This window comes from Prionailurus bengalensis, chromosome A2 (assembly GCF_016509475.1).
Source record: "Prionailurus bengalensis isolate Pbe53 chromosome A2, Fcat_Pben_1.1_paternal_pri, whole genome shotgun sequence".
In the NCBI taxonomy this organism is placed as follows: domain Eukaryota; kingdom Metazoa; phylum Chordata; class Mammalia; order Carnivora; family Felidae; genus Prionailurus; species Prionailurus bengalensis.
In genome coordinates, this window is record NC_057348.1 from 53,809,851 (window position 1) to 53,835,392 (window position 25,542).

At 38.2% G+C, this 25,542-nt stretch overlaps 1 protein-coding gene across 1 annotated transcript in view; it reads right to left on the minus strand.

Annotated features, from left to right (window-relative positions):
- RAF1 (Raf-1 proto-oncogene, serine/threonine kinase) overlaps positions 1-25,542 on the minus strand; it is an 83,839-nt gene that overhangs the window by 24,971 nt on the left and 33,326 nt on the right. Inside the window, 2 exon segments of the mRNA XM_043588157.1 lie at positions 1,423-1,535; positions 6,141-6,373. Of these exon segments, the coding sequence (XP_043444092.1) occupies positions 1,423-1,535; positions 6,141-6,347 (320 nt within the window). The 5' untranslated portion in view covers positions 6,348-6,373.

The window sequence follows — 25,542 nt, forward strand, 5'->3', positions numbered from 1 at the left end:
ACATTTACACTGACACCATTCTTTCTGGGCCTAGAACAAACAACACAGAAAAATAGATACACTAAAGTAAAAAGTTTCAAAAAAAAAAAAAAAAAGGCAGCTCCTTTCTCATGTCTTGTGTAGTCCATCAAGTCCATCAGGCCCACTTCTTAAAAAAAGAATATTCTCATGTAGGGAGAGAACACATATACAGCATAATTCAAACTTCTCCCTTTGCCTACCAGAAGCTGATTCCAGCCATTTTTCTGGTTATCCAATAGTAAATAATCCTTTCCTTAATATAACTCCCTATACAAGGACTCCAAAGTCCTACTTCATCCTAATGGAGAGAGACAGGGGCAGCCCTGTGTCCTTAGTCTTCAGGTGCTATCCGTCCAGTAGAGAAGCTAGGGTAGCTCTAAACCAACGTAGCCTTGGACAAGACTGGACAAGCCACTCAACGTCTCAGAATCCTTCTAGTCTTTAAGGAGCACTACAGATTGGCTCTGGACCAACCTGGGGCTATACCCAGATAAAACTGACATATGCTTCAAATATCTGCACTTCAACAAACTACCTCCTACACTGAGGGGAACAGCAGAGTGGAATTTTTGCTTGCCCTTTTGAGTTAACTCATTTCCTAGGCTATTCTCTCAAACTGGGAAACTCCTTGAGACAGAAAAGATGGTGAGCTGAAGATCAATAACAGAACTAGCATTTTTCAAGAAGAAAGTAAAGATTATTTCCCCCAATTTGGGGGATAACAATGGATAATTATGGAAGCTATAGGGTTTACTCCTAGCCTTTGATGGGATGCTTCTATCAAGCCACCAGCATTAGAAAGAAGATGAACTATGGATCTTTCCTGAAGCAGAAATTACAAATTATACAGATTGAGTAAACATTAACTGTTATAAAAATGAATGAATGAGGGGCACCTGGCTGACTCAGTCAGAAAAGCATGCAACTCTTGATCTTGGGGTAGTGAGTTGGAGCCTCATGCTGGGTGTAGAGCTTACTTAAACACAAACTTTAAAAAAAAAAAAGAATGATGGAGTGAATTACAAGAGAGTTAATCTCTTGAGGATAGGATTCTTTAACTATACATAATAATGCAAACACTTTCTGAGTATCTATTCTGTCTACTGCATTCCAGGAAACACAAAAATTTTTGCTTTCAAGAAACATATTACCTTACACTACTATTTCCATCTATGGAATACTATCAACACCTAATATGTATTCTTTTTTCAGTGCAATGTTTCAGCAATAATTTCAAGTTTTAATATTTTATTTTTCTCAGTTGTCTATGAACAAGGGTATATAAATACATAATATTCTATGACAAGCTAGCACACTTTTTTAAAAATACAAACTTATTATTTGAAGCCAGCAGCTCCTTACTAGTATGAAAGAGGATCTGACTGACTTTTGAGTTCTTACCCTTTATGTTCATGGAGAAGTCTGAACACTGCACAGCACTCCGGCTGCAGGCCCCTCACCTTGAGTGCTTTCATAAGGCAATCATGCAAGCTCATTCCATTTCTCACATTGACCTATAAACAAAAAGCCATCTTTAGAACCAACAAAGGCTGCACATCCTTTGATAAGCATAGTAATAAATGCACCAGTCTGTAAGGGTATGTGAAGAAGATTTATGACAGCATTGCTTGTAATGATAAATACACACATACACACAGGAAATAGCTGGAATGTCCAGCAATATGGAATGCTTAAATAAAGCCTAAAATATCTGTATATGTCACATTAAGACACTACTATATTATTCATAACGACCTAAAGGGAAGGATGTCCATGATTTATCAATTGTGGGAAAATATTTTTCAGAATAATACAAAGAATAAGATTACTTAAAGGGCAGGGAAACCCATATATGTTTACATATATTGTATGAGTATGAAAAGACATACCTCTAGCTATTATCAGAAGAGAGTGGTTGAGAAAGATAAAATTATCACATTTCCCTTCACACTGGTCTAATTTGTTTGACTGACTGAAATGTACATGCAAGCAGGAACATCCACCAGAAAAGAAAATAAATCAATCTGATCTATCTGCATTTCAACCTGTTTTCAACAACAGGTTTTGTTATCTTCCTAACAAAAATTCCATCTCATATACATTTCACACTAGTAAAGGCAAGCAGACCACTGTTAATTTAAATAAACATGCACACCATTTCAAGTAGCCTTAGTGTATGTCCCTCCACATTGTCCTGTACCCCATCCTCAAAAGCTAGGCAGGCACTCAGAGGCCTAGTAGGAAGTATGAGTACCTGGAGTACTAACAATGGCAGCTATATAAAAATTTCAACTAATGGGGCACCTAGATGGCTCAGTCAGTTAAGCATCCAACTCTTAATTTTGGTTCAGGTCATGATCTCATGGGTCGTGAGGTTGAGCCCCTAGTCGTACTCTGCAGTGACAGTGTGGAACCTGCTTGGGAATCTCCCTCTCTCCCCCTCTCCCTGCCCCTTCCCTGCTTGTGCTCTCTCTCTCTCAAAATAAACATTAAAAAAATGTTTTTGAATAAGACTTTAAGAGTTTTGATAAAAGCCCCATACATTTTGTTTTTAAAGCCAATAAAGTTAATTAAAACTGAGGCAACTAGAGTGAGTATGGCCAGTAAGGAGAACAAAATGTAAATCTATGGTACTTGTAAATTGCCCACAGTGGAGCTCCTGTGCTCAGTTAAAGTGTGACAGCTGACAGTGGCCAAACCAGCTCCTTCCCAAAGGCAGGTAAGAGCATATGTTTGGATCTATTTGAAAAGTCTAAAGTATTTATTTAAAATGTTCCATAGCAAGTTTATTTTAGGTTTCTTGAAGTAGTTATACCCTTAGACCCACTAACTTACAGTTTTCAGAAAAAAAAAAAACTAAGTAAAAGTGAGATATACTGAACTATGAAGATAAGACATCAAGAATGAGGACAATGAAGACTAACAAACACAAACTAACAGAATCATTACTTGCATCAAATACTATGCAGTAGAGCTTTGAAAAATATAAGGTGCTATATCATTAATCTTCATTAAAGTCACAGACTCTAGGGGCACCTGGGTGGCTTAGCTGGTTAAGTGTCCAACTTCAGCTCAGGTCATGATCTCACAGTTCATGAGTTTGAGCCAAGTCAGGCTCTGTTCTGACAGCTCAGAGCCTGGAACCTGCTTCAGATTCTGTGTCTCCCCTTCTCTCTGTGCCCCTCCCCCACTCACGCTCTTTCTCAAAAAAATGAATAAATATAAAAAAAAAAACAACCCACATACTCTAAGAGCTAGATAGTTCTTTAAATATTCTCTAATCCAAGTGGGGTTCCCAAATGTGGCTGGCATTAGAATCATCCAAGGAACTTATGAAAATAAAGATTCCCAGCTTCTCCCCTCCAACAAATCCAAGGATTCTGATTAAGTTGAACTTGAATGAAGCCCAGGAATCTGTATTTTAGCCGTCAATTGATTGTAATGGTAATTAATGGTCCTCAGCTATGGTCCAAGCACCCATCTAATAACAAGGAGTGGCAAAGAGACACATATTTACAAAATAAATGACAAGAAAAAAATTTTTTTTAACTTTTATTTATTGTTGAGAGACAGAGACAGAGTGCGAGCAGGGGAGGGGCAGAGAGAGAGAGGGAGACACAGAATCTGAAGCAGGCTCCAGGCTCTGACCTGTCAGCAGAGCCCAACGCAGGGCTTGAACCCATGAACTGTGAGATCATGACCTCAGCTGAATCGGACCCTTAACTCACTAAGCCATCCAGGCGCCCCAAGAAAAAAGTTTTTGTAAAAGCAACTCTAAAATGGTGTTCATGGGTGGCTCAGTCGGCAAGTGTCTTGATTTTTAGCTCAGATCATGATCTTACAGTCCATAAGTTTGAGCCTCCTCATCAGGCCCTGTGCTGATGGAGCCTGTTTGGGATTCTGTCTCTCCTCTCTGCCCCTCACCTGCTTGTGCTCTTTCTCTCTCAAAATAAATAAATAAACTTTAATTAAAAAAAAAAAGAAAAAAAGAAAAAGCAACTACCAATTATACTCCTACAATTATTTAAATCATATATATACACTTTCTGCCATTCTCCTCTCTACACCTCCCCATGGATACATGTTGAAATTAGTTAAATCTAATTTCTGGAGCCTACTAAGTGATTAGGAGGGTCATTTTTGGTTCCAAGCAGTGAAGTAACCTGGGAATGATTAGAAACTGCTGACTAATGGTGCTGGCCAGTAAATGACTCCTTCCACCAATGCTCCCCTGAAGATACATGCCAGCTGAAAGAAGATGGTCCATCTCTGGTCAAAGAAATGGGAGAAACTAATTTTATCTGCTAGAGCCTTAGGAGAAGCCAAGCTTCCAAATCACTTGTTCCCAACTACCGATTGTGCTCAACTGAAAGCTGTCAAGGGCTACAAAGATGTAGAAAAAATTCAAATAATCATAGCTACCATTTTACTTATGAATCAGCTACTGTATATTCAGCATGAGCCTCATTTCATTAAGGTGAGGAAACAGGGGCTCAAAATATTATGTAACTTATCCAGATGATAATAAAAGGCAATACAGGGATTTATATTTGAGCGTGGTTGTCTTAAAGGTCCATATACTTAATTAATCATTATGCCAAACTAAGTTTCCCAGTCTTCCAGGCAACCCGGCAGGAGATGGGAATGGGGAAGACAGGCATGGTATTAGCCTGAAGCAGTACCACACGGTCTTCAGCTAGTCTTAGCTTCCCATTACGTTCACACTTCCCACCTGGGCTCTCCATTTAAGGTTAGAAAGAAGATGAATGGGGGTGCCTGGGTGGCTCAGTCAGTTAAGCGTTTCGGCTCAGCTCATGATCTCACAGTTTGTGAGTTCGAGCCCCGCATCAGGCTCTGTGCTTGCTGACAGCTCAGAGCCTGGAGCCTGCTTCGGATTCTGTGTCTCCCTCTCTCTCTGCCCCTCCCCTGCTCATGCTCTGTCTCCCTCTGTCTCAAAAATAAATAAAACTTAAAAAAAATTTTTTTTAATAATAAAAAATAAAAAAATAAGAAGATGAATGAATTAACAGTAAGTAAAAAAATCACCTTGCAAATGAAAGGCCACTTTTGAAATATTAAGGAGGTTATTACTATTTATTTTGCCAGCCATTCAACTTTTATTTTTAGGAAGGGGAACAAAAATAATACTCAAATACCTTTTGAGTTTTGCCTTCAGTTTAAAATGTATGTAAAGGTACAACACTATAACTGGGAGTCTCCTTCTTAAGTTCACAAAAGAAGTATAAAGGAATTTATTAGTAAACTGGGAGAGGGGAGTGGAACTGTCAAAAACAGAACTCTGGACTGGACTTTCCAACCTCAGAACTTTGTCTCACCCAGGTACAAAGAAAAGCCCAATGCACTGATTTTACTCAAAGAATGGGGAGTGGGAAAGGAGGAAGCATGGAAGTTTTTGAACTAAGGTTTTCTCAAATGTTCCTCCAAGCAAAATTAGCACAACTTCACTTTCTTTTTTAACCAGGTGGGGTTTTTTCCACCAAGATAGTAAGGAACTATTTTGAGCAGTTATTTCTCAGAAAAGTTAGAACTCTATGTCAGAAAACCAAGTGGCAGTGTCCCACCATGATGCTACTAGTATGAACCTGTTGCTGGTACTACAAAAATGGAACTGTGCACACATAACTGGCTAGTGTCAGTGCCCAAGAAAAGAGGAAGATGCTGTGTTTTCTAAGCTACCTCCAGCTTTGCCCGGGGCCTACAAAACTTACCAAAGTAATTTTTTCTAGGTAATTTTATTTTCTTCTATATACTCAACAATAACGTCCAAAAAATTTAAGTGAGCATTTTGCTTTAATATCCATAATATATATATATATATATATATATATATACCTAAAATTGACTGTAACAGTCTAAGGGAGCTTTTCAAAAGAAGGCATTCCAGGCGAGAATAACAACTGAAGGAAGGCCAAGGGGTGGGGAAAAGTGGGAGGTATGGAAGGAACATAGTAATATAAAGCAATAAAATCTGCAACTGGAAAGCCAATTAATAGACACTAAGTGACAATTTTGCCTGTCTATAAAGTGAGTGAAATTATCCAAAATGCTTTTTATAGGCAGATGGCCAGCTAAACTTACTGAGAGGAACATTTACATACCACTGTTCTTTGCTTGTTTGGCAAGAAAACACGGATAGTGTTGCTTGTCTTAGAAGAGTCCGTAAGTTTGCCATCATCTGATGCCCGACGCTGAAAGCCAAATGGCTGAACTATTGTAGGGGAGATGCAGCTGGGGCCATCAAACACTGCATCTTTGAATCCAAAGCCATTGCTGATCGTCTTCCAGGCCCCTTGTATGTGCTCCATTGATGCAGCTTACACAACACTTAAACCTAGTTAAAAAAAGACAAAAATTTAATTCTAGAAAAAAGCAACTCAACAACATAGAGTAATTGTGAAAATAGTAGTATGTGGACGTTCTCATAAGTAACACCCTCTGCTTAACTCAATCAAAAACTTTTATATTAGTATATTTCCATAAAATATTTCATAGACAACTCAAAAACGAGAATAGGGAATAGGGATCAAAAGATGTATCAAGGGTTATACCACCAGTTATACCAACCTGGAACATGGGCCCAGCCAGGTTTCCTGATTTCTAGTCTAACACTTTTTAAATTACATTTCTCTTCTTCTTTAGTTATTATATTTTAAGTGTGAGTGACTACCTTTGCATATCAGTAACATGTGAAATTTAAACAGGTGAAATTTTTTTAAAAAATGTGTAAGCCATAATTTTCTGCCTTAAAGGAAGAAAAAGAAATTAGTATGTCTAGGATGTGTATTAGACACTGATATATAAATTATCTCATTTAATTTTTTATGAAGATCCCAAATATTTTAAATTCCTTCCTCCATCCACTCTTTAAACAAGGCACAGAAAAATCACCACTACTTGCTAAAGAGCACCCAGGTGATAGGTAAAATAACCAGATATACATATGTTTAAATTTAAAGTCCATAAACTTTCCACCATAACATTCACATTTCAGTTTTGGTACAAAAATGAAGCTTACAAACAGGAGCAAGCAGAGACAGTCACCGAACCAAAAATAAACAAATGTTTTAACTGGGCAACAAGAAAACTGCAACAGTAGTCCACAGTCACACAATGGTGGTAAGACAAAGAGTGTGCAGTTAGGACACACAACACCCTGACACTGACTGGGAGTCAGCAATCATGCAGAAGTGAGGTTTACCTTTTCTTTAGAAAAGGGTGAGATTGACAGGGAATCCCATCCTTCTCACACCTTCCTCCCTTAGAAACTTATTTTGTCGTATTATTAGTAATACCTACCATTTACTACTTGCCTACTATATGAGGCAATACCTACTACATACATCCCACTCACATTATCCAACCTAATCCTTAGAGAAATACTCTAGGTAGGACTCGCATCCCATTTTACATCTGAGAAACTTTCAAGATTGACTTAGTATTCAACTGCACTCTAGGAATTTATCCTACAGAAGTGTAAGGCAAGTGTTTAAAGATATATGTAACAAAGAATCCTAAGGAAAAAGAGAGAGGGGCAAACCAAGAAACAGACTCAAGAAACTATGGAGAACAAACTGATGGTTACCAGTGGAGAGACAGGTGGGGGGGACACAGGTGATGGGGATTAAGGAGCACACTTGTGATAAGCAGCAGGTGTTGTATTTAAGTGCTGAATCACGAAATTGTACACCTGAAATCAATACTACACTGTATGTTAACTAAATTTAAATAAGAACTTAAAAAGATACATGTATAAGCATCTTCATTACAGCACTGTTCATATCCTTGAAAAACTGGGAAACCAGGGACACCTGGGTGGCTCAGTGGGTTAAGCCTTCAATTCTTGATTTCAGCTCAGGTCATGATCTCACGGTTTGTGAATTCGAGCCCCACATAGGGCTCTGCACTGACAGCGTGGAGCCTGCTTGGGATTCTCTCCCTCTCTCTCTCTCTCAAAAAAAAAATAAATAAATAAATACACTTAAAAAAATTGGGGGACCAAATACTTAATAGGGAATTCAACAAATGTTAATATCTATGTGATAAATGAAGTAATTTGTATGTGCAGATGGAAAAAAGCCATCCAAGACAAAATAAAAGATGCAAAATATATTTTGAACCTTTTATATTAATCTAGAAAGAGGGAGGAAAATCTTGACTTATAAAGAGGTGAGAAAACCTACAATAATAAAGTATTAACAGTGATTGTTTCAGAAGGATTGTGAGAAATTTTTACTTTTTATATATTACCTATCTTCTTTTTGGGGGGATCTTTTGTGTGTGTGTTTTACTATTACAACTGTGAACTTCTATAAAGCCTATTTTATTTGTCTAAGTGGGAGGCAGGACAAAATACCACAGCCTTCAAGTGTCAGGACTGTCACACATTGCCTCCCACCTCCTCTGACATATAAACCTGAGCCCCCTTCACAATCCTAATTCTATCCCTCCATTACCATGAGGTCATTTTTTAGGGGCACCCACAGCTCTTCCTTTCCCTATATCTTTCTCCCCAACTAAGAGATGAATGAATTTAGAACCAGATGAGAGGGAGAAAGATGAAGAATGAGGGCTCATCTGAGCATCTCACTAGCCTGAAATTATGTGGCTCCTATGATCTAGATATGGAGCACCCAGAGCAACCTTAAAGATGCAACTCAACATATTCCTCCTCTACTGAAGACTCAGAATATAAGCCAAACTCCTTTGTGAACACATCAAGCTTAAAGTCTCAGGACTTTTGAATTTCTTGTTCCCTTCACCTGGAAGGCTGACACTTTCAGAAACAAGCAAGTTGGCTTTTTCACATCATTAAAGACTTCACCTAAAAGATTACTTTAGAGATGATTTCCCTAGTCATCCCAGCCAAAATACCCCACCCTTTCCAACCCCCATCAAATAACCGTGCCTGTTTTCTTCATGGCACTTACTACTATGTTAAATTGTTCACAGATTTAGGTTAGTACCCTCCACCCTCCTTCTGCTCCACAAGGGCAGGACCCTGCCAAATCCCATTCACTACTGTATTCTTAGTCCATAATACAGTACTTAGGACATGAAGACACTCAAATATTTATTAAATGAATTAAGTTACAGGCCAGAATGATGCTGCAAAACATAATTTTTTTATAAAACAGACCTGTTAGAACTAGTAAATGTGAATTAAATATCCATTTAGTAGTACACCTTTAAAAAAATATCGACCACTAGCAAACGACAAACTGTAGTAATAGCATCCTAAATTTCATTGAGGACGGGGGTAGAGACTGTACTATAAACTACTACCTAAAGAACCCAATTACATATGGGCCTAAATGTGGCCTAACTCCAAAAACACACTTATTTTATAATGAATTCTAAGTCTTGTAAGCACTTAGAAAACAACACTGCCAGTGCTTACTATAGAATATACTACAATAACTGTTAACCAAAAGTACACCCACTTCAATTCTCAAGTTTTAGATTACTTCTCATTCATTATTTTTATTTTTCTGTGTGTTTATCAAATTCACTTACTAGGCTACGAAGCATGTTAAGAGTGTTTCCCAGCTTTTCTCACGTCACTCATACAAAATGATGATTCTTATTTGTAAGGCATACTCAGGTCAACAGAGAGGCTAGAAAGGCTAAGAGCCCTACTAACTGCCCTCCCTGCCCTCCAAGAGTGATAGAGACACCACTAACCTGTTCCTCATTAGAAGTTCTAAGCCAAGGTATTCCTTAACCAGTTTACTAAAGGGCACACATCTGAAAATAAGAAAAAGCTTCTAAAAACCATTCAGCATCAACCTACTTGTCTTAACTGAAGACATTCAGAAACCTCACTAATACTACCCTCAAATAAACATTAATATAACATAAATGCAAATCTAGCCTCTGTATTTATCTCTCCCTGATATGCTGACCAAATCTCAGCTAAAATTCACATAAACACTCACAATACATATCTAGAGACATATTAAAACTAGATAGTCCAAAACAGAAATCAGCTTCTAAATGTGAAGTCTTTCACAATTCCAAGGAAAAGTTTCAAAACAAATGCATTCTCTTATGAATGGAGAAATTCACTATGTTAGAAAAAAAATCATTCATTTAAAAAATTTTTTAATGTTCATTTATTTTTGAGAGAGAGAGAGAGAGAGAGAGAGAGAGAGAGAGAGAGACGGAGGGAGGGAGGGAGGGAGGGGAAGGGGCAGAGAGAGACAGACACAGAATCTGAAGCAGGCTCCAGGCTCTGAACTGTCAGCACAGAGCCCATCGTGGGGCTTGAACTCCTCTGAACCATGAGATCATGACCTGAGCTGAAGTCAGATGCTTAACAGACTAAGCCACCCAGGCATCCCGAAATCAATCATTTTTAAAAAGATGTATCTCCCTATAAAGGATTACTATTTCTAATATACAAAGATCTCCTAAAAATTAACGAAAACATGAACAATGCCACTGAAAAAAACAGGGAATTAAATTCACAGAATAGAAACACAAGGCCACGGGGGCACCTGGCTGACTCAATCAGTTAAGGATCCAACTTCAGCTCAGGTCATGATCTTGCGGTTCACGAGTCTGAGCCCCACATTGGGCTCTGTGCTAACAGCTCAGAGCCTGGAGCCTGTTTCGGATTCTGTGACTCCCTCTCTCTCTGTCCCTCTCCTGCTTGTGCTCTCTCTCTCAAAAATAAAGACATTTTTTAAAAAATTAAAAAAAAAGAAACACAGAGGCCATAAACATACATGATTTGTGTATATATATACATATATATGTATATATATACACACACATATAGTAGAAAAATGTGAAATTTGAAAAATAAAATACTATTTTTAACATCAGATTTATAAAATATAAAAGACAGAAAAGGAAAACATCCATCACAGGCATCTGAGGAAATCTACTTCTCATACTTGCTGGCAAGACTGTAAACTTAATCTAACAATCTAATAGTTTCTATTAGCCGTTTAAATATTTGAATTCATATACCATTTGACAATCTATCTTATAAGGGAAAAAAACCCAGCCAGCACTACAGAAATACCCAGCACTACTAAAGTACACCGGAATATTTACTGCAGCATTATTTGTAATGTCAATAAACTGTCAACAAACTCCCATCAGAGCCAAAGCCATAAAGCTAAACAAGAAACAACTTGAAAACTAGTTTACAAAAGCAAGACCTCCCAGGGAAGGATTGCCACCGCAACGTACTGGCTAAAGGTCTAATTTAGAGAGTATTTATCCAGGGAAGCTTGAGAAGATTGTGGAGTAGGAGGATCCTAAGCTCACGTCCTCCTACAGCAACATCAAGGCTGCACCAACATCAAGTGCAACTCACTCTGAAAATGACCCAAAGACTAGCAGAATAGTACTGTCTCAATTAAAGATATTTTTTAAGGGCCATATTGAAAAGGTTAAGAGGGGCAGAGACAGCTGGGAACCAAACCCCCAGGGTGGTGACTCACAAGCAGAAGGGATATCACAGGCAAGCAGGTCTTCCCTGGGGAGCAAGAGAATATAGCCCTACATAAAGCAATCCCCACCCCAATCCTTACCCCACACAACCCCACAACATCTGGCTTTAAAAATCAGCAGGGCTAGGGGCACCAGGTGCCTCATTTGGTTAAGCATCCAACTCCAACTCAGGTCAAGATCTCACGGTTCCTGAGTTCAAGCCCTGTGTCAGGCTCTGTGCTGACAGCTCAGAGCCTGGAGCTTGTTTCGCATTCCTTGTCTCCTTCTCTCTCTGCTCCTCCCCTGCTTGCACTCTATCTCTCTCTAATAGAAATGAACATTAAAAAAAAAAAAAAAAATCAGCAGGGCTTAACTCCAGGAGAGCCAGAGGGTTTTGGAAAACTGAGACTCTACTCTTAAATGGCCAGCACATATCATGCACTCCAAGACTCAGCACAAGGACAGCAGTCTGAAAAGAACCTGGATTATTTATGAAGGAAATTTACTGACTAATTTTAGGGTGTGTGCTGAAAGGGCAGGGATCTGTAGGATCTTTCTCCAGGAAGGGAAAGCCTAGTGGATGTCTCCCCCCCACCACACCCCCTTCAGCTTAGCTGGTGGGAGTCAGTTCTGACACCCTCCTTCTACCTTGCTACCACCAGTCACCTGCCCCAGTGTTCCCCAGTGAACCTGCCCCACCGCTATAGCAGGTGACCCTCCAAAACTGCTCCCATCCTACCACAACCAGTGGAAACCCTCAGTGGGGACCAGCAGCCCCAACAACTTCTGCCCCACCACACCCAGTGGGCAGCCTCAGACATGACTGGTGCCCCTCTCACCAGCACACCCACAACAGCCAACTGTGCTAGGAGCCAATCCTGTCAACCAGTGTGTCCACCGTAGTCACACTCAGTCACGGTAGCCAGACAGGCTGAGGACTAGCAACATCAACCTGCCTAAAGCAGTCACAGCCCAGTTGCAACAGGAGGGCCACACAGGAGACACCTCTGAAACACTTGGTTCTGGTGACCAGGGGGGATTGAACTACTAGGCCCCACAAGTCACCTTCTACTTAAAGTCACTACTTTCAAGACCAGAAGATAGAAGTGACCTATCTAATACACAGAAAGAGAGAGTCAAACAAAATCAGGAGACTGAAGAATATGTGCCAAATGAAAGAATAAGGCAACACCTCAGAAAAAAGAACTAAATGAAACAGAGATAAGCAATCAAAGTAATGGTTATAAAGATACTCATGGGACTTGAGAGAAGAGTAGATGAACTCAGTGAGAACGTCAACAAAGAAAAAATATAAAAAGAACAAATCAGAGCTGAAAAATACAATAACTGAAATGAAAAATGCACTACAGAAAATCAACAGCAGATAAGAGGATGGAGAAGTACAGATCACTCATCTTGAAGATAGCACAGTGGAAATCACCAAGCTAAATGGCAAAAAGGAAAAAAAAATTTTTTTTGAGAGGCAGAAGTAGAGGGAGAGAATTTTTTTTTTTTTTAATGTTTATTTGAGAGAGAGAGATGCAAGCGGGAGCGGGGGAGGGCGGGGGGGGGGGGGCAGAGAAAGAGGGAGAGAATTCAAAGCAGGTTCTAGGCTCCAAGCTGTCAGCACTGAGCCCAACACAAGGCTCGAACCCATGAACTGCAAGATCATGACCTAAGATTAAGTCAGATGCTTAACCAACTGAGCCATCCAGGCACCCCAAGAGACAGGATCTTAAGCAGGCTCTAGGCCCAGCAAAGAGTCCAACACAAGGCTCAATCTCATGACCTTGGGATCATGACCTGAGCCGAAATCAAGAGTCAGATGCTTAACTGACTGAGCCACCCAGGTGCCCCCCAAAAAAAACATTTTTTTAATGAGGATAGGTTAAGAACTCTGAGACAATGTCAACTGTAATAACATTAGTATTATAGGGTTCCGAGAGAAGAGAGAAAGGGGCAGAACTTATTTGAAGAAATAACAGCTAAAAATGTCCCTAACCTGTGAAAGGAAATGGACATCCAGGGACAGGAAGCAAAAAAAAGCACCAAACAAGATAAACCCAAAGAATCCAAACAAAGATACATAAAAATTAAAATGTCAAAAGTTATCTGATTATCTGATAAACAGATAATCTTAAAAGCAGCAAGAGAAAAGCAACTAGTTACATACAAGAGAAACACCATACGGTTATGAGCTGATTGTTCAGCAGAAATTTTGCAGTTCAGAGGGAATGTTCAAAGTACTAAAAGGAAAAAAAAAACCTATAAAGAAGAATACTCATCCCAGCAAGGTTATCATTCAAAATTGAAGGAGAGAGTTTCCTCGACAAACAAATGGTATTCGTAACCACTAAAACCGGCCTTACAAGAAATGTTAAAGGGACTTCTTTAAGTGGAAAAGAAAAGGCTGTAAGAAAATTCTGAAAGAAAAAAAATTTCACTGCTAAAAGCAAACATACCATAAAGCTAAAAGATCAATCACTTATATATAAAGTGAGTATGAAGGTTAAAAGACAAAAATAGTAAAATCAATTATGTCTACAATAATTAGTTAAGGGATACACAAAATAAAAGATGTAAAATGTGAATTCATATACATAAAACGTGGAGGAAGTAAAAATGTAGTGTTTTTACAATGTATGAACTTAAGAGATCATCAACTTCAAATAGACTGCTATATACACAGGAAATTATATATGAACCTTATGGTAACAAGCCAAAAACCTTTAATAGATATGCAAAAAATAAAGAGAAAGGAATCCAAACATAACATTAAAAAAGTCATCAAATCACAAGGGAAGAGAGTAAGAGAAGGAAAAAGGAACAGAGAACTACAAAACAGGAAAACAATTGACAAAATGATGATAAATATACATCTATCAATTATTACTTTAAATGTAAATGATCTAAACACTCCAATCAAAAGACATAAGGTGACTGAATGGATAAAAAAACAAAACCCATCTATATGATGCCTACAAGAGACTCACTTCAGGCCTAAAGACACATACAGACTGAAAGTGAATAAAAAAAGATATTTCATGAAAATGGAAGTGAAAAAAAATGGGGTTAGCAACACTTCTATCAGACAAGAGACTTTAAAACAAAGACTATAACAAGACAAAGAAGGGCATTACATAGTGATAAAGAGATAAATCCAACAAGGGATATCCAACTGTAGATATCTACAGGGGTGAAATCGACAGGATGCCTTGCTGGTTCAGTCAGTAGAGCATGTGACTCTTGATCTCAGGGTCCTGAGTTGAAGCCCCACAATGGACACAGAGTTCACGGTAAGAAGGTACTGACAGTAATATAATAATAGTTGGGGCTTTAACACTCCACTTATATCAATGATAGATCATACAGAATGAAAATCATTAAGTAAATAGTGGCTTTAAATGACACATTATACCACATTATTATTATATACATATATTATACATACACACACATATTTATTATATACAAAATTTCATCCAAAAACAGAATACACATTCTTTTCAAGTGCACATGGAATATTCTCCAAGACAGACCACATGTTAGGTCACAAAACAAGTATCAATAAATTTAAGAAGACTGAAATCATATCAAGCATCTTTTCTGACCACAAAGGTATGAAATTAGAAATCAGTTACAGAAAAAAGTGAATGGAGGAAAAAGTGGAGGCTACACATGTGGTACTAAACAACCAATGAGTCAACAAAGAAATCAAAGAGAAACTAAAAACAAAAACAAAAAACCCTTAAGACAAATGAAAGTGAAAATCCAATGTTTCAAAATCTATTGGACACAGCAAAAGTAGTTGTAAGACAGAAGTTCATAGCGACACAGGCTTACTTCAAGAAAAAAGAAAAGGCACAAATGATCCAACCTTACACCTAAAGAAACTAGAAAAAGAAGAAAGAAGAACAAAGTCCAAAGTTAGTAGAAGGAAAGAAATAATAAAGAGCAGAAATAAATTGAGAACAAAAAAATAGAAAGATGAACAAGAGCTGGTTCTTTGAAAAGATAAACAAAACTGATTAACCAAGAGAAGTTACAGTCAACACACAGAAATACGAAGAATTATAAGAGACCATGAAAAACTATACACCAACAAATGTGACAACCTACAAGAAATGAATAAATTCCTAGATATATATAATCTGAAGACGGAATCAGGAAGGAACAGAAAATATGGACAGATTTCTAATAATGAAATCAGTAATAGTAATAACAAACTAACAAAAGTTCAGGACCCAATGCCTTCACAGGTGAATTCTAACATTTAAAGAAGAGTTAACACCTAGCCATCTCAAACTATTCCAAAAAACTGAATATAGACAAATAGATCAATGGAACAGAATACAAAGACCAGGAATAAGCCTACACTTATGTGGTCAATTAATCTAAAGCAAAGGAAGCAAGAATATACAATAGTGAAAAGACAGTCTCTTCAATAAATAGTGTTGAGAAAACTGGACAGCTATACACAGAAGAGTGAAATCACTATCTTATACACCCCCCCCCCCCAACACACAAACTCAAATTGGATTAAAGACCTAAATATAAGCCCTGAAACTGTAAAACTCCTAAAAGAAAACATACACAGTACATTCCTGGACACTGGTCTTTAGTAATATTTTTTTGGATCTGTCTCCTCAGGCATGGACAACAAAAGCAAAAATAAACAATTGGGATCACATCAAACTAAAAAGTTTTTGCACAGCAAAGGAAACTATCAACAAAATGAAAAGGCATCCCACTAAATGGAAAAAGATATTTGCAAATAAGATATCCAATAAGGAGTTGATACCCAAAATATATAGAGAACTCTAAGGGGCACCTAGGTGGATCAGTCAGTTAAGGGACCGACTCTCAATTTTGGCTCAGGTCATGATATTGAGTGACACAAAGGGCTCCAAAGCTGGGCGTGTAGCCTGATAAGGATTCTCTCTCTCCCTCTCCCTCTGCTCCTCCTCCACTCACCCACTCGCTTTCTCTAAAAATATAAACAAACAAACAGAACTCAAACAGGGGTGCCTGGGTGGCTTAGTGGGTTAAGCATTCAACTCTTGATTTCAGTTCTGGTCATTCTTGATTTCAGCTTAGGCCATGATCTTACAGTTCATGAGATCAAGCCCCGCCTGGAACCCTGCACTGGGCTCCATGCAGACAGCACAGAGCCTGCTTGGGATTCTCTCTCTTACCTTCTCACTTTGCACCTTCCCTGCTTGTGCACACACACATGCTCTCGATCTCTTTCAAAATAAACATTAAAAAAAATCTGATTAAAAAATGGGCATGGGGCGCCTGGGTGGCTCAGTTGGTTAATTGTCTGACTTCAACTCAGGTCATGATCTCATGGCTTGTGGGTTTGAGCCCCGCGTCAGGCTCTGTGCTGACAGCTCAGAGCCTGGAGCCTGCTTCAGATTCTGTGTCTCCCCCTCTCTCTGCCCCCTCCCCACTCGTGCATGCGCCCACGCACCCTCTCTCAAAAATAAACATTAAAAAAAAAAAATGGGCAGAGGACCTGAATAGACATTTTTCAAAAAACAAAACAACCACAGCTCCCCAACAGACACATGAAAAGATGCTCAACATCACTAATCATATGAGAAATGCAAATCAAAACCACAATGAGATTATCACCTCAAACCTGTCAAAATGGCTAATGTATATATAAGAAACCATATATATGATTTCACATACATATATACATATATAAAAACAAGTGTTGGTAAGACTGTGCAGAAAAGAGAACCCTTGTATACTGCTGGTGGGAATGTAAACTGGTGCAGCCACTATGGAAAACAGTACGGCAGTTCCTTAAAAAATTAAAAATCGATGATGATCCACATGATCCAGTAATTCCACTTCTGGGTATTTATCCAAAGAAAACAAAAATGCTAATTCGAAAAGATATATGCGCCCCTATGTTCACTGCAGCATTACTTACGATAGCCAAGATATGGACGTAGCCCAAGTGTCCACCGGCAAATGAAGTGATAAAGAAGATGTGGTGTGTACACATGTACACACACACACACACACGCACACACGCACACACCATGCAAATACTACTCAGCCATAAAAGAGATTGACCTAGAGGGTAGTAAACTAAGTGAAATAAGTCAGAGAAAAGACAAATACTGTATGATTTCAATTATATGTGGAATCTAAAAAACAAACACAACAAAAACAGAAAGAGACTCATATATACAGAAATAAAACTGGTGGTTTCCAGAGGGGAAAGGAGTGGGGGACTGGGCCAAATAGGTAAAGGGGATTAAGAGGTACAAACTTCCAGTTATAAGTCACAGGAATGAAAAGTACAGCATAGGGAATATTGTCAATAATATTGTAATAACTTTGTACAGTGACAGATGGTAAGTACACTTATGGTAAACATTTTGCAATATATAAATGTCAATTCACTATGCTTTACACCTGAAACTAATATATTTTGTCAATTACACTTCAAATAAAACTTAAAAAATTTTTTTTAATTTTTTTTTAATGTTTTATTTTATTTTTGAGACAGAGAGAGACAGAGCATGAGTGGGGGAGGGTTAGAGAGAGAGGGAAACACAGAATCCGAAGCAGGCTCCAGGCTCTGAGCTGTCAGCACAAAGCCCGACGTGAGGCTTGAACTCACAGACGGTGAGATCGTGACCTGGGCCGAAGTCGGAAGCTCAACTGACTGAGCCACCCAGGCGCCCCTAAAATTTTTAAAATAAAGAATATTTAACCAGACTTTTTCGTCTAGGAAAAATACTATTTGAAGTTATGAAAAACTCTACTTTGTCTGAGAAAGCTATTTAAAGTTTTAAATAGGGAGTATTTTATATACTTTTACACTTAAGAAAAAAAATTTGGATTTCACTGATAAAATGGTAATTTTCCATAACAGAAGAATGGGGCCAATGTCATGTATCAGTCAGCAATAAATTTTTTAAATACTTTAAAGGACTATACATGCTATACAGCGTCAAAAGTAAACAAACATCAAAAAAAGACAAATTAAAAATATTCATCATGTATTTTTTGATATGTAAACAACCTTTTCAACACTCACATAAAAGTATATTGTTTAAAAGGGGAATGTTATAGACATCATTTGAAGATAGCTTTGGTAACAAAGAGTTTATATGGAATCTAATTTTAAAAGCTCATTTTTGTCCAATGATAAAAAATAAGCGTTTAGATAACACTCTTCACTTGTAGCTTTATTATCACAAAAGTTCCCTGACCTTAAAAACTTGTTTAGTGAAACAGCCTCAGCCGTTTTCAAGGTATAACTAAAACAACACCCATATGGTTTCAAAAAAGGACAGAATCAGTACCTTTTTTTTTTTTTTAAGATTTTTTTTATTTTTAAGTAATCTCTATACCCAATGTGGTGAACTCACAACCTGGAGATAAAGAGATGCATGCTCTACTGATTGAGCCAGCCACACGCCCCACGAATCACTACCTTCTTAACAGCCAGATTCTTCAGAGAAGAGACTTCAGAAACTCAAGTCTCTTTCTTTCTTACAGTGTAACTCAGTATTTTTTCAAACCATGGGGTATGTTCCAATAGCTGGCAGGAAATCATTTTGACCAGCTTTCTTCAAAAATAAGGTAGAACACAATGTATCATCATACATAGTACAGGTAAGTACTATTTTCAGATATCTTTGATTTAGGTACACACACATTATAAAAATGTAGTTTAGGGGCACGTGGCTGGTTCAGTCAGAGGAGCGTGCAACTCCTGATATCAAGGTTGTAAGTTCAAGCCCTGTTCTGGGTGTAGAGATTACTTAAATAAATCTGTTTTTTAAATGTACTGTTTAATGTGGATCACTACTAAATTTGAAAGCTACTGGTGTAGGGGCGCCTAGGTGGCGCAGTCGGTTAAACGTCTGACTTCAGCCAGGTCACGATCTCGCGGTCCGTGAGTTCGAGCCCCGCGCCGGGCTCTGGGCTGATGGCTCAGAGCCTGGAGCCTGTTTCCGATTCTGTGTCTCCCTCTCTCTCTGCCCCTCCCCCATTCATGCTCTGTCTCTCTCTGTCCCAAAAATAAATAAACGTTGAAAAAAAAAATTAAAAAAAAAAAAAAAAAAAGAAAGCTACTGGTGTAGTTCCAAGGCCCAGAATCTCTAGACCTACATCAATTTCTCCAAATGCATTAACCCACTCAAAGTACATCTTCTTATGCTTGAATGATTGCTTTCAAGGATCCATGTAGGGTTAAAGTGTCTTTCCTAGCTCTACCAATGAACTCTCTCCATATGTGCTAATTCTATCTCACATTACATTTAGAAAGTCATCTCTCCTACCTCATGTAATTCTTCCAGTTTTCATGTATTTCATTGCTATGTGAACTCAAAAAACTCAGTATATTAATTTTCATTCTTTCCTCAGGTACAGTTATTTTGTGACCTTATTTATCATCCAAATTTACTATGAACTAATGGATACACTGACAGTAACCTGAGACCATTCTCCAATGCTGATTGGGTTACACGGTTCACTAACTTTTAAATAACACGCCATTTTTAAGGCATGCAATGTATACACTATGTAGTCCATTTACTAAATTTTCTTGCCCTATATTGAATTTCTAATATTCATCTCTCTCTAAAAATAGCCTTTTCTCTTTCTCATTTATCATTTTTTAAAATGATCTTTATTGCCATGAGGCCTTCTGTTTCCTGCCTGAGATGATGTTCTTTTCTGCTTTCAAAGAAAATACCAAATCAGAGTGTCCTGTTAACCATTTCACTGAACTTAATGTAGATTCCTTCCCCAATTTAAATGTTTCTCCAAAGCATACACAACAAAGATTATACTCATTTACAGTCTTGCAACTTAAATTAAAAAAAAAAAAAAAATCTTCCGGATACGGTTTCAGAGATCGCAGTCTTTGTACAGTATGAAAACCTTAACATGTACAAAGTTTGCTTCTGGAAATCCTTCTTTGAAGGCAGCCCCTCAGTAGAATTCTGTATGACTCTACTGAAGCCTTGGGTCCTCTGTAATGTTCTTTAGATAAAGCACCAAATATTCTCCTTCATAAAGCCTCCCTTCATTGCTCCCTATTCATAAGTAATTTACTACTCCCAACTCTTTTTCATAGTCATTTTATTTACATATATATTAACAGCACTTCCTACCTTGTAACTATTTACATGTCTGCCTCCCTACCTACCTGTAAGCTTAAGGATTCACAGTGCATGCCTTCTTTGTTCTCATTAGTTCTCTCAGAACTTAGTATGACACCTGACCTATAGGAGTTACTCAACCAAGACTTCAAAAACAATGAGATCATAGTTAGAGAACCTAAAATTTATATAAATTATTAAGGAAGCAATAGCTATTTGTAAGATATAACATAAAATTTGAACCACAAACAAGCATCTAGGAAAAACACATATATTCAACAAAGCCTGTATGGCTATCTGAACAATATTAGTTTACTTTCTACTTTGACATGTGCCAAAACTCACTAGGAAACAAGATACATGCATAAAAAATCAATTTCTGGAGTGCCTGGGTGACTCAGTTGGATAAGTGTCCAACTCTTGGTTTCACTCAGGTCATGATCTCATGGTTCAATGGGTTTAAGCCCTATGTTGGGCTCCACAACTGACAGCATGGAGCCTGCTTGGGATTTTCTCTCTCCCTGTCCCACTCACACAGTCTCAGTCTCTAAATAAATAAATTAATAAAACCTTAAAAACTTTTTTTTCTAAAAATTCTGTACCAAACAAGCAGCAGCAATAAAAATAATAATGACATTAGCTAATACCTATTGAGCCTTTACATTTCAGTATGTACAACACTATTGAGGACATATATTATGCATAATGAGCTCTTTACATTTCAATATATACATAATAAGCATTCGTTCTTCACATACCATATTTCATTTAATCCCCAACAACTCTAAGAGAGACTATTATCCTGATTTTGAAGGACCAAAAAGGTTAAATAAAATTGTTCAGGGTTACACAGAGTGCCAAGATTACTCACAAAATGTCTAAGGTCAAAAGCACTCACAACTTTTACCACAGCTTTATCACACCATCATTCTCTATTCTTAAGGCAGATAAGATCAGTGCATTTGTGGGACAAGCTCTTGCTCAGATGAAGTGTCAGATTTCAACCTTGTGGCTGCCTGCTCTAGTTTCCTGATAGCTAGCTTTTTCCTTCCACTCTGGTAACTTACTTTTTAATTACACTTTTATGTAAAATATAATTAAATTTGAGGAGGGAGCACAAAGGAAAAAAGTTATCCACAATCTTAATATTCATCCTAACACATTTTTTGGATATTATCTTCTCAACTTTTTTTTAATTTATTTTTGGGACAGAGAGAGACAGAGCATGAACGGGGGAGGGGCAGAGAAAGAGGGAGACACAGAATCTGAAACAGGCTCCAGGCTCCGAGCCATCAGCCCAGAGCCTGACGCGGGGCTCAAACTCACGGACCGCGAGATCGTGACCTGGCTGAAGTCGGACGCCCAACCGACTGCGCCACCCAGGCACCCCGATGGATATTATCTTCTAATAGTAGAAACACAACACATAAATATCAGTTCAAAATCTACCTCCACCTTTTATTTTTTTGCCAAAATGCTTAACTCTCTCCACACCATTTTCTCAATCATTCATGCAATAAACATTAATAAACACCTAGTATGTACGAGGTACTGTTCTATGTGCTCAATGAATAAAGAGACAAAGATTCCTGATATCAGAAGCACACCTTCCAGTGGAGAGACACACAGTAAATTGTACAATATGATAGTGGGTTATAATCAGTGCTGGGGGAATGGAGGCAAGTTGCAATTTATATTGGTCAGAGTAGGCATCAGTGAGGAGGTAACAGCTGAGTCAAGACTTGAAAGTCAAGGAGGAGTTTGACTTGCAGGTAACTGGGAGAACTTTCAAGGGACAAGGAACAGCCAGAGAATATCCTAAAGCAGGAGTGTCTTGTGTACAAAGAACAGCAAAGGTATCATAAAACTCCATGAAGTCAGAGTACAACTGGATGTGGGAGGGCGGAGAATGCAGATAACATACTGCCTTGTAGGTCACCGTAAGGACTTTACCTTTTACTGACTGAAATGGGAAGCCACTGAAAGGTTCTGAACAGAGAAGACACACAGTCCGCCTTAGATATTAATGAAAGGAATACTCCGGTTGGTATATTGCAAATTAAATACACAGGCAGTAGGTACACAATCAGGGAGTTCAGAAGATGCCTGAGTTGAAGAATTGACTGTAAAGGAAGATAAAAATACTTCATTGAGTTGTTATGAAAATTGTCCATTGTCTGTAAAGCACTTAGCACTGTGCCTTGCACATAGTAAATGATACTGTTAATAGCTTCTGCCTTACACAAGGACACCTAGCATAGGAAATGAGAGAGAGTAGAAATTCAGCCCATGCTTCATTTGCTAAGCAATGTGCCTGGTACTCATATAACATCAGCCTAGAGAAAGGGAATTCTCCTAATTCACATGAAGGAGGCAGCCTGCTGTATGAGCTATGGACCTTTTGCATTTAGCAATGGTGCCTCGGAGCTAATTGTGGCCTTAATCCTTGTTCATACAAATGAACAACTGCAGTATCAATCCAAATCCTGTGCTACATTACTCTCCTTCCAATTTCATTTTAAATATTTGATCATTATTTCTCTAATGATACTCCATTGTGTTGGATGCAATTCTTAATTTTTTAAGTCACATGTTTTTTCAGACTTTAAAATCTTTGAAATCAGAACCCATCTTACAAACAATGGTGTGTCTTACTTGTCCTAACAGAGAATGTGAAATAAACATCATCAGATATATAGGTATTTTGCCTAACAACCTAAGTATGGAATTACTAAGTAAAAAAGAATTATGTGTGGGTGCTGCTGTCATATTTTTAACATTTTAAAACTGGACTTGAATGACTTCTTGTTTTTTAAGATAAGTTTATTTTCTGAAGTAATCAGCCACTATCTATTTTTTTCTGATCTTTTTTTTTTTTGGTGGGGGGAGGGGTTTAACCCAGAAAAGAAGGGTTGTGATGCTACTTCAATTTCTTAGAAGTGACAAAGGCTTCTAAAAGTTCAGAAAGGGTGGGGGCACCTGGGTGGCTCAGTCGGTTAAGCGTCCGACTTCGGCTCAGGTCACGATCTCACCGTCCGTGGGTTCGAGCCCCGCGTCGGGCTCTGTGCTGACAGCTCAGAGCCTGGAGCCTGTTTCAGATTCTGTGTCTCCCTCTGTCTCTGACCCTCCCCCGTTCATGCTCTGTCTCTCTCTGTCTCAAAAATAAATAAACGTTAAAAAAAAAAAAAAAGTTCAGAAAGGGTAACGAAACATATTGATAAAAGGCAACACCGGCGGATGTTGTAAGAATTTCATACTAGGTCAGCTTTCCATCAGCAGGTTAAGTGCTGAGTGAGATTATTTCGTGTTTTTTATACTCCCTCAAAGGGAGGTAGAACTCAAAAGCAGCCTAGACCCCAAAGAGCTCTCTGAAACCCGTCTAGCAAAAGGCCCAGGTCTTTATTCCCGGAAAAGGTAAAATGGAAGGTCTCTAGAGTGGAAGATTCCAGGTACAGGTGAAAGCATAGACACCATTCTGAAAACGAAGCTAACTAAATACAAAGACCAACAGCTTCTTCCATAGCTAGGCAACTAGGCTCAATGAACCTGACATGAGTTCCCCTAACTTACAATGAAGCTCAAAGTCAACAAGCCTAACCCACTGCACTCAAAGATTCCAATCAGTTGTTTAATCCTACCTGTTTAAAAATAAAAACAGACCACCAAGATTACCAGACATTTCAAGAAAGCCTCTAACATGGATAATAAAGACCAAAACACACAGGAAAAAAAAACCCATGACAGAATGACTTGAGCTTTCAGATTAAGTGGAGTTATCAGAAGAGAGCCCATCATATGCCTAGCCCATTAAATTTTACAATGGGAGACCAGAAGATTCTATAAACTTCTAGAGGAGAAAAAAAAAAAAAACAACAAAAAACGATAGGGAATAAGACTGGCTTCAAATTTCCCGATACTGGAAGACATAATGGAGTCAAAGCCTTCTAAATTCTTAACAAAAATGATCTCTACCATAGAATAATTAGCAAAACTATCAACAAAGTTAAAGGAGTTATTTTCTGGTATTCATAATTACAAAATATTGACTCTTCATGATCCTTTTCTCAAGGAAATTGTTAGATGAATAAAAGCAGATCAACAAAGAGAAAGAGTTGAGATCTAGGAAACAGCCACCACACAGGAAAGCAGCAAAGAGAATCCCCACGAGGCCAGTGGAGGGAAATCCCTAGATAACAACCGTGCATCAGGGACAAGAATCCATAATTACGTGGCCCTGTCTGGAAGTTTGTACCTCTTAATCCTCTTCACCTATTTGGCCCATTCCCCGACTCCTCTCTCCTCAGGAAACCATCAGTTTGTTTTCTGTATCTATAAATCTATTTCTGTTTTGTTAATTTTTAGGTTTCACATGTAAGTAGCATAACACCCTCTAGGTCCATCCATATCATTACAAATGGCAAGATTTCATTACTTTCTATGGCTGAACAATATAATTTCCCATGTTTGTGTGTGCGTGCACACACCCATACGACATCTGCTTTATCTATTCATCCACTGACGGATACTTAGGTTGCTTCCATACCCTGGCTACTGTGTAAATAATGCTTCAATGAACATAGAGGTACATATGTCTTTTCAAATTAGTGTTTTCATTTTCTTTGGATAAATACCCAGAAGTAGTATTGCTGGATCATTTGGTAGTTCTATCTCTATTTTTTTCTTAAGTATTTTCTTTAAGTTTATTTATTCATTTTCAGAGAGAGAATGAGCACGCACAAGTGGCGTAGGAGCAAAGAGAGGGAAAGAGTGAGTTCCAAGCAGGCTCCTCGCTGTCAGATGAAAGCCCAATGCAAAGCTCTGTCCCACAAACCATGAAATTATGACCTGAGCCAAAATCAAGAATTGGACACTTAACTGACTGAGCCACGCAGGCACCCTTATCTCTAAGAACCTCCATACT